General features: G+C 51.4%; 3 protein-coding genes across 3 annotated transcripts in view; 1 reads left to right on the top strand and 2 right to left on the bottom strand.

Annotated features, from left to right (window-relative positions):
- Positions 1-1,013: 1,013 nt before the first annotated feature.
- On the bottom strand, positions 1,014-1,637 carry ETH_00027180 (uncharacterized protein; the record flags this gene model as incomplete). The annotated part of the gene is made up of 1 exon (XM_013373135.1): positions 1,014-1,637. The coding sequence occupies one exon, from the start codon at positions 1,635-1,637 to the stop codon at positions 1,014-1,016; it is 624 nt and encodes a 207-aa protein (XP_013228589.1).
- Positions 1,638-4,286: 2,649 nt separating this feature from the next.
- On the top strand, positions 4,287-5,783 carry ETH_00027175 (uncharacterized protein; the record flags this gene model as incomplete). Its single annotated transcript, XM_013373134.1, has 1 exon — positions 4,287-5,783. One exon carries the CDS (start codon positions 4,287-4,289, stop codon positions 5,781-5,783), a length of 1,497 nt encoding a protein of 498 aa, XP_013228588.1.
- Positions 5,784-6,741: 958 nt separating this feature from the next.
- ETH_00027170 (uncharacterized protein) overlaps positions 6,742-9,555 on the bottom strand; it is a gene marked incomplete at both ends in the record, with an annotated part of 3,378 nt that continues 564 nt past the window's right edge. The window contains 3 exons of the mRNA XM_013373133.1: positions 6,742-6,944; positions 7,202-7,453; positions 7,678-9,555. Of these exons, the coding sequence (XP_013228587.1) occupies positions 6,742-6,944; positions 7,202-7,453; positions 7,678-9,555 (2,333 nt within the window). The remainder of the gene's footprint in view (positions 6,945-7,201; positions 7,454-7,677) is intronic.

Here is a 9,555-nt window from a genome sequence, read left to right as displayed (position 1 = left end):
ATATATAGGGAGATCTACTCACTAATTTATTTATATTTATACTTATACTATCATAAACGCTTTTACATTTTCAAATTAATTTTGAATGGAATTAAACTCAATTTGAATTTGTGGTGTCTATACGGCTTTTGCAGGGGCTTCTGCAGAAGCGCATGCAAACAGAAAAAGGAGTTTGTTCTTATTTTAAAAATAAAATTTTAATTTCTTTTTGCCTTTTGTGCATTTGTTCTCTTGTTGAGGTGTACAGACAGCCCGGAGGTCTGCAGTGGCCGAAAGCTTTTTTTCAAAAGTTGAAAAGTGCCATTTAATTCATTTAATTCATTTGTCTTTAAAATATATTTGTTTGAATTAGTTTAAATATTCTTTTTATTTTCTTTTAAAATGCATCTATTTAAACCTATTTGAATATATTTTTTGTCTAATGCACAAATACACGAAAAAGCATTTCTTTTGAAAGACACTCCTACGGCTAGGCAACTGAAAAGGAGATAGAAGAATAAATAAATAAATAATAAAGAGGGAATAATAAAGAAATAATAAATAGTAAATAAACAATAAATAATAAAGAAATAATAAATAATGAGGAAATAAATAATTTAAAGTTCTCAGCTAATTCAAAGTTTCTCAGCTACTGCCAAGAGCCGAAAAAACCGGCTTTGGGGGCCGGGCGCAAAGACGAATTGCGCCTTCTTGAATTTGAAGATAATTGAATTAGAATAGCAAATAAATATAATAAATAAATATTTAAATTTGTCTTTAAATGAGCATTCGAATGATATATAATGAGCTTTGGAGCGTCGAGCTGCGCTCATCCTGCGGTGTACGTACACCGCGAGGTGTACGTACACCTGAACGCATGCATGCAGAAACGCGCGGCGAGAGAACTAAAGAAGAATTAAATGATTCAATGGTCAAACAAAAGCGGAGAAAGTGGAGGATTAAAGGTCCGTTGGACCATTTAATGCAAGAAAAGAAGAATTAAATAATTGAAGAATCAAAAAGACGAGAAGTCTTTATTTCATCGCGGACTCATCTTTCCAAAGACTCTCTTCCTCCTCAGTCAGAGGCAGCTGGTCTTCTGCAGCATAAATTGGAACTTCAAATGGTGACTCGGAGTCCGAATCAGATTTACTTCTTCTTTGTCTTCTTTGAATTTTCTTTTGTAATCTTCTTTCTTTTCTATCTAAAGCTTTCTGCTGCCTGGCCTGTTTGCGGCGATTCCACCAGTCCCGTGCGCGGGCAAATTCCAGCATGCTGGGGTCTTCTGCTGCTGCTGCTGCTGCTGCGCTGCTGCTGCTGCTGCTGCTGCTCAAAGAGTCGTCGAAGCCGTCGTACAGTGCAGCGTCCGCGTCCTCCGCGGCGTCTTCTGCTGCTGCTGCTGCTGCTGCTGCTTCGTCAGCAGCAGCAGAGAGCTCCGAGAAGCTCTCAGGGCCCTCAGGGAGGGGCCCTGCAGCAGCAAATGCAGCAGCAGGGGGCCCCAGGGGGGCCCCCTCGAGCTGCCCCTCAGCTGCCAGCAAATTCGGGGAAACTCGGAAGCAGAGGCCTCCAATAGGAGCCGACAGAAGTGCTGCTGCTGCTGCTGCTGCTGCTGCTGTTCGCAGCGTGGGCGTCGCCCAGCTGCTGCTGCTGCTGCTCATTTTGGTGGTTTTGAATCGAAGGGGACCAGTGGTCTCGAGGGGCAACAGCAAAGCAGCAGCGCGAAACAGACAAAAGTCCCGAAATAAAGTTTAAATTTAATTAAATTTATAAACAAAAATGTGAATTGGAAGCTTCAGACAAAACTGGGCCGCGGGAAGATGTAGCAGCAGCAGCAGCAGCAGCAGCAGCAGCAGCTGCTAGCCGCCCGCCAGGCAGCGGTCCTGCGCGTGCTGCGCTGTGTCCAAGTGCATCTTTCTCGCATTTGAGGATTTAAATCGTTTAAATGCATTTAATTCTTTTTCAAATTATAAATTTTATTTAATTTCACAAATAAATTAAACAGAGGAGCCAAAATGGAGCCTCTGCAGCGGCTGCTGGCGCCGCCGACGCCGGGCGCCGCCGACGGTCACCTGGGATTCTGAAGTGCAGAAATTTGAATTTTAAACGCCAAATTGAATTATTTTGAATTATATTTATTTAATTTTAATTTTAATTTATTATTTACAAATTTATTTTTACTTTCAAAGCAATTTTAATGCTCTTTTCGAGCTGGCGCTCATCGGCTATGGCCGAGCTGTCTGTACAGCTGGACGGTTCACGGGAAAGCCGATGCAGTTGCCTCTTCATCATTTTAAATTAAAATGCAAATTTAAATACTTTTAAATTCAATAATATTAGTTTTAAAAAGCTAAGAATTAAAACAAATTGCTGCTGGTGTTCTGAAAGTATTTCGAGGACTTCGATACTGGCGCAGCCTCCGCTGCAGCAACGCCTTGCTCTCGCTGCTGCTGCTGCTCTTGCTGGTGCTGCTGCTGTTTCTGCTGTTGCTGCTGCTGTTGCAGCAGCAGCAGCATTTATTACCCCTAGTTGCGACTCTCTGTAGGTGCGATTAAATGAAAGTTCCAAAATGGAAAAATAATAAAGCGGAAGGCCCAAGCGTCTTGCCGGGGCGGCCAGCCACCCAAGTTCGCAACCCTAAACCCTAAACCCTAAACCCTAACCCCCGAAATGGGCACTTGCGGCGGTCAGCTGCTGCTGCTACAGAACTGTTGGGGCTGCTGCACTTGGAGGAGCCCGTAGCAGCTGAGTTGAGCCTGTGCGGCATCCCGCGAGAACAAACCCCAAACCCTAAACCCTAAACCCTAAACCCTAGACCCTGAAGGCCAAACCGCAAACCCTAGTTTGGCTGCAGAGCCTGCGCCTGTAAGAAGCTGGAGGCGCCGTCTTTCTGGCCGCCTTTCCCGCCTTTTCCTTTTCCTCTTTTTCTTTTACTTTGTTTCTGCAGAAAAGCTGGGTCGGAATCAGCAGCAGCGGCAGCAGCAGCAGCGGGCGCAGCAGCAGCAGCAGCCGCGCCCGCGTCCGCGGCGGAGGCAGCGGGCAGCAACGCCTCCATGTCCCCTGACTCCGAAGGCCTCAGCAACAAACCAAAAGAATAAATGGAAGAAGAAAAGAAATGAAGAGCCCCGAGGGCTGCGAGGGTTTGTCGGAGCTTCATTTCGGGTGTACAGACAGCTGCGCGCGCGGCAGCGGCGGAAACGCGCACTCCCGGGAAACGGAGAAAACCACTTCTGCCTCAAGAAATGGACTTTCTTTTGCGTTTAAAAGATAATTATTTCAAACAATTCAAATATTTGGATTGTTTAAAAATAGATTCCGCGAAAAAACGCGGAGAACACGCCGAGGAAGCAGCAAAAGATCCTGCAGCAACAGGCGCTCTCCAGCCGCAAGTCCGGCCGCCACCCAACAGCCGGGGAGCTAAAAACGCCAGAAATTCAATAAAAGAGTTTATTTTATATTTGTTTTATATTTTGTGAAACTTTTGAAAGAAAAAAAGTGAAAAAAGTCGCAAAAGAAGAAAGCCCTGGGCTCGCGATCCTGCAGAGGCCGCGGCCGGAGAGCCGCGGGGCCGTGGCGCGCGGCCAGCGCCGCCGATCCTGGACAAATCGCGGCTATTTTGCATTTATTTTTTTGTAATTACATTTACTTTTGATTTTAATATTTAAATATAAAAAGAAGACGCAAAAAGAAGTAAAAATTACCCCAAAAGGGCGCTGACGACGCGGCGATCTCGAGGCAGCCCTGCGTCACCGGATCTGGCGCGGGGCGCTGCAGCGAAGATTCCGCGGGGGAAAGTGTTTGAAATTGAATTTAAATTTGATCTTTTAATTCAATTTAATAAATTTAATTCTTTTAAAGTTTATTTAATTCATTCGCCGGAGAAATCTGCTCAGCCGCGCGACCAAGTCCTCGCCGGACCGATTGCGCGAAGACCGGTGGTGCTGTCGGCGCTGCTGCTGCTGCTGCTGCTGCTGCTGCTGTATTCTACGCTGAAATGCCTCGATCCAATTCAAATTAATTAAAATTTTAATTTATTTAAAAGCATTTCTTTTATTTTTGCATTTAAAGGGCCCCTTTTAAGATCTATCCGTGCAGATCGATCGCAGGGCTGCTGCGGGCGCAGCTGCTGGTGTCCGCAGCAGCAGCGAGAGGACCGGCTCGCTGCTGCTGCTGCTGCAGCAGCTGCTGCTGCTGCTGCTTGTCCTTAATTCTTCTTTGGATTTGGGTTTAAGTAGTTCCTAATTGAATAGTTTCTGGGTTTCTTTCTTGACTTTCAGCGGCTGCTCCGCTGCAGCGTGCTGCAGGCCGAGATGTCTGTACACCTAAAAAAAGCTGCCTTCTTGGCAGCTCTTTCTTTATTTTTGCTTTTTAGTTTTTTTCTTTTTTCCCCTGCTGCAGCTTTGCTGCTGCGAGCAGCAAAGCTGGACTCTGCGCTGAGTCCCAGCAGCAGCTTTGCTGCCAGCAGCTTCGTGCAGAGGTCCCGGCTGGGCCACAAAAAGAACAAGAAGCCAAAGAAGAAGCAGCAGCAGCAGCAGCAGCAATCCATGCCGCTGCTGCCAGAGGATCTCCCCTACTTACAAATGGCCGAAGCCGATCTCTGGCGGCCCAGAGGAGAGTCGGGGGACTCTAGCTGGGAAGAAGACCCAGTGGGCGAGCGAGACCCAGCAGCAGCAGCAGCAGCAGCAGCAGCAGCAGGGTCTGCCTCAGCTCCTGCTGCAGTCGGCAGAAGGAATGTCACCTTGGGAGATGTCCTCGGCAGCAGCAGCAGCAGGCGGCCCCGGCGGACTCCCCGAAGAGTTCCTTCAGTGAAGATTGGCAGAGTACAAAGAGACGCAGAAAGTAGAAGATGGCTGCAGCAGCAAGCAGCAGGAACAGCAGCAGCAGCAGCAGCAGCAGAAGCGGGGGGCCCCGAGGCGCCCCGTGCGCCCACTATGCCCCTGCCCCCCCTTCCCCCGGGGCCCAGCAGCGCAGCAGCAGCAGCAGCAGCAGCAGCAGCACCAGCTGAAGATGATGAGCACTTGTACGCGGAGATAGGTTCTGCAGCGTCGCACTCGGCGCCGAGCAGCAGCCGCAGCAGCAGCAGGAGCAGCAGCAGAAGGAGCAGCAGCAGGAGGAGAAGCAGCAAACCCAAACGAAGGCTCCCTTCTGCGCTGCGGCGGAAGCTGCAAACCCCCAAAACGAGAGACATTGTAGAACTGACACAGTGGGCAGACGAAGTTTCAACTCTTGTCTCGGAATCGGGATCGGGATCGGGGGCTGTGGGGCAGCAGCAGCAGGAGGAGGGGGACGAAGAGCCGATCTTCGGGTCGTTTACGCCCAGGGCGGGGCACACCAGCGGGCAGCAGCAGCAGCAGCAGGAGCAGCAGCAGCAGCAGCAGGAGCAGCAGCAGCAGGAGCTGCTGGCGCCGCCGCAGCCAAAACCCCGCAGGTTCGGCCCCAGGAGAATACTCCAGGGGGCCCCCGGGTGGAGACCAACTCCAAAACCCCGGACCCTTCTGAAGGCTACTATGAGTCACTCGCCGGACTCTGCTGCTGCTGCTGCTGCTGCTGCTGCTGCAGCAGCAGAAGGCGAGGGCGCAGCAGCCACACCCAGGACAGCACCTACACCTCCCAGGAGGGTGGGGCTCGAGCAGGTGCTGCAGCAGATGCAGCTGCAGGATGGAGAGCAGCAGCAGCAGCAGCAAGAGGAAGAGCAGCAGCAGCAGCAGCAGGCTGCAGCAGCAGCAGCAGATGACGATGAGGGGCCCCCCGACTTCATTCCCCCGCCGCCGCCATTCAGAGGGCCGCGGCCCCCAGAGGAGCCTTAAGTTCATTTTAAAAATAAATAAATAAGTAAATAAATAAATAAATAATAAATAAATAAATAAACAATAAAACAAAATTTAAAAAGGAGAATCGGAGAGCCGTTCGGGCGTCTGCGCAGCTGAGGTGTCTGTACACCTGAAGGTGAAGGCGCAATTTCGGGTCTTTTTATGTTCAGAAAGAGCAAAAAATGAAATTTAAAATCAAATTAATTAATTTAATTAATTAATTTAATTAAATGAATCAATTTTAAGTGCAAATTGAACAATTAAATCCCATTTAAATGCCAAAATAAACTTCCCAGTTGCTCTTCTGGGGTTCTTCGCATCTCCAATTGCACACTCGCTCCCCCCAAACCCTAAACCCCAAACCCTAAACCCCAAACCCTAAACCCTAAACCCCAAACGCTAAACCCTAAACCCTAGAATTGGAGATTTTGGCGTCTCTTGTGTAGTCGCTGGAAGCGGCAAAAAGAGAGCAGCAAAATCAAGTTTAATTTATTTACAATTTTTAATTTGTAATTACTAATTTGCATTTATTAATTTCCATTTATAAATTTAAATTTGTTTGTATTCTATCTGGACTCTTCAACTCCAGACAAACACAGCGTGCTGCTGTACCTGCTGCTGCTGCTGCTGTAGCTGCTGCTGCTGCAGCTCGACTTTTATGGACCTGTGAATTTTATTTGTTTAATTCAATTATTCATTAAAATTACTTTTAGAATTAATTCAATTTATTTATTCAGTTTTATACTCGCATACGTTTGCCAGTCTTCTCCCCTTTCATCTTGAACAGCAGCAGTTTGCTGCTGCAGCAGAGGCCCTAAAGCCGCAGCAGCAGCAACAGCAGCAAACAGCTGAAGCCTAGAGCAGCAGCAGCAGCAGCAGCAAGAAGCAAGCATAATGAACGTGTTATTTAGTCATCCATAAAATGTTTATCCGTTTATTTAAATTCATAAAAAGGTCAGCCAAAATCAGGGGCCGAGCTGCTGCTGCTGCTGCTGCTGCTGCTGCTGCAGCTGCTGCAGCTGGTGATTTGCTGCAGCAAAGCGTTCATGTCAAAGACACGAGGGCCCCCCCAGCCACAGTCTAAATGCCCCAGGCCCTGCAGCAGCAGCAGCTGCAGCTGCTGCTGCGGCAGGCAGCGCTGGAGGTAAGCAGCGCTTGCTTCTGCAACACAAACAAACACGGGAGCTCCAGCTGCTGCTGCTGCTGCTACTGTTGCTGCTGCTGCTGCAGCAAAAGGGAAGCAAAACTTCCCAAAGCGAACATCCAGAAGCAACACAAACCACGAGGGTTTAGGGTTTAAACTTTACTGGTAAACGCGAGCGTGCCCAGCAGCAACAGCAGCAAAAGGAACACCAGCAGCGACAGCAGCAGCAGCAACAGCAGCAGCAGCAGCAACAGAAGCAGCAGCAGCTAACCCGGCATCACGAGATTGTCATCTGTTCCAAGGAATACAAAAAGTTTGCTGCGGATTCTTTCTATGGGGTATCGGCCTCGCGGCAATATCAGCTCTGGCAGTCCTGCTGCTGCTGCTGCTGCTGCTGCTGCTGCTGCAGTTGCTGCTGCTGCACCGCTGGGAGGCTCAGCAGCAGCAGAAGTCAAAGTTGACAAGGGTTTTGTGCTGCGCAGCTGCTGCAGCCAGTGTGCGAAATTCTGGCGCGAGGTGCCCCCTGCAGCAGCAGCAGCAGCAGCAGGAGCAAATTTAGTAGCAGCAGCTCTTGTAGAAGAAACAGCAGCACGCAACGAAATGAACAGCAAAAAGAGCAGCAGCAGGCTTTGCAGCAGCAGCACGAGCAGCAGCTTCTGCATTAGTAGCAACAGCAACATTAGCAGCAGCAGTACGCGCACCAGCAGCGCTCGCAGCAGCAGCAGCAGCACTAGCAGCAACTCCTACCTGAGGGCGTGTGCGTGAAGTTGATGATTAGCTGCTGCTGCTGCAGCTGGGAGCTGTAGAAGCACATGCTGCTGCTGCTGCGGGCCCCCACAAGAGCATCTCCTGCTGCTGCTAAAAGGGCCCCCGGCAGCAGCTTGACAGCAAGCTTGAGGGCCCCCAAGACAGCAGCAGGGTGTTTGCTGCCGAGCTGCAGCAGCAGCAGCGCAGCACGCGGCAGCTGCTGCAGCGGCTGCAGCAGCAGCGGCGGAGAAAACAAAACCCCACAAGGACACAAAAGACACAAAGAAGGACAAATTGAAAAACTAATCAGCAGCTGTGCTGCACCTTGAGACTGCCCCACGCACACAATGCCCCCCCCAAACGCGCTGCTGCTGCTGCTGCTGCTGCTGCTGCTGCGGTTGGCGGCGCTGCAGCTGCACGCGTCGTTGCTGCTGGTGGTGCTGCTGCGTTGGCAACCGCATCTGGAGTTGCAGCAGTTGCTGCTGCTGCTGCTGCTGCTGCTGCTGCTGCGTGTCTTTGCTGCCTCTAAGGCTTTGCTGCGCATTTGCTGCAGCGCGCGCGAATTGCTGCAGATGTACTGCAGCTGCGCAGGACAATCATAAAGAGCCATTTCGTTGAAGGACCAAGAAGCTGCTGCTGCTGCTGCTCCGAAGGCAAAGGGCGGCGCGTCGCTGCTGCTGCGGCAGATGCGCGGACAGCTGCTGCTGCTGCTGCTGCTGCTGCTGCCGCAGCTGTTGCTGCTGCGGTTCAACCCAAAGCAGCAGCCCGGGGCTCCTTGAGCCCCTTGCGCTGGGTCAACGGCCTGCTGCTCCCCAGCAGCAGCAGCAGCAGCAGCAGCAGCAAGCGCAACGGCTATATCGTCAGCAGCAGCAGCAGCTTGCTGCTGCTGCACATCGCTTCTCAAGCTGCTGCTGCGAGAGGGGTTGCATGCGCTGCCTCTTGTAGAAGCAGAAAAATCCGAGCCCAACCCGTCGTCGCTCCCCTGCTGCTGCTGCTGCTGCTGCTGCTGGTCAGCGCCCTCGCAGCAGCGCAGCAGCTGCAGCAAATCGCCCCCCACTGAGCAGCAATTGGGGTTACACGCAGTGGCAGGTGCGCAGCTACCCGCAGCTGCAGCAGTAGCAGCAGCAGCAGAATCTGTGGGCCCTTCATCCGCAAAGCAAAAAGAAGCAAAAGAGGCGCCCCTTGCGGGATCAGTGTGCTGCTGCTGCTCTTGCTGCTGCTGCTGCTGCTGCGTGGCTACTTGCCTGCTCCAGCGCATCTTCAGCAGCAAGATGGAAGCCTCTCTGCATGCATTCAGCAGCAGCTGCTGCTGCTGCTCTTGGGGCTTTCCCCGCAATTGTGGCAGCGGCGTGAGGCCGCTGCAGCGGCAGCAGAATAGAGAGCAGACCTCTTCATCGGCAGCAACCTGCTGCTGCTGTTGCTGCTGCTGTTCCTGCTGCTGCTGGTTCTGCTCGTGCTGCTGCTGCTGCTGCTGCTGGGCTTGCTGCAGGAGCAGCTGCTGCTCAGCAATGAAGGCGTGCAGCGTCCACAAGGAGAAGCCGCCTCCCTTCGCTGCCTGCTGCTGCTGCTGCTGCTGCTGCTGCTGCAGGTGTCGGGTGTACTCGTTGCCCCTGGAGTTTGCAAGCCAAACTTCTCCCCCTCTTGCTGCAGCAGCAAAAGGCAAAGAGAGCCACCCGCTGCTGATCCAATTAAGAGAAGACTCCAGCAGCCCGTGGGTAAAAAAGAAGACTTTCCCTCTGCAGTCTGCTGCCAGTCTGCTGCTGCTGCTGCTGCTGCTGCTGCTGCTGCTGCTGCTGTTGCTGCTGCTGCTGCTGCTGTGGGTGCTGGCTGCTGGGGAGGGCTCGAGGTGCTCTGCTGCGGGCAGCGGCGTGGGCGCTG

Source organism: Eimeria tenella, genomic scaffold, assembly GCF_000499545.2.
Source record: "Eimeria tenella Houghton genomic scaffold, Eth_scaff12, whole genome shotgun sequence".
Classification (NCBI taxonomy): domain Eukaryota; phylum Apicomplexa; class Conoidasida; order Eucoccidiorida; family Eimeriidae; genus Eimeria; species Eimeria tenella.
The sequence above is the reverse complement of the archived record's forward strand: the minus strand, read 5'-3'. Positions and strand labels throughout refer to the sequence as shown.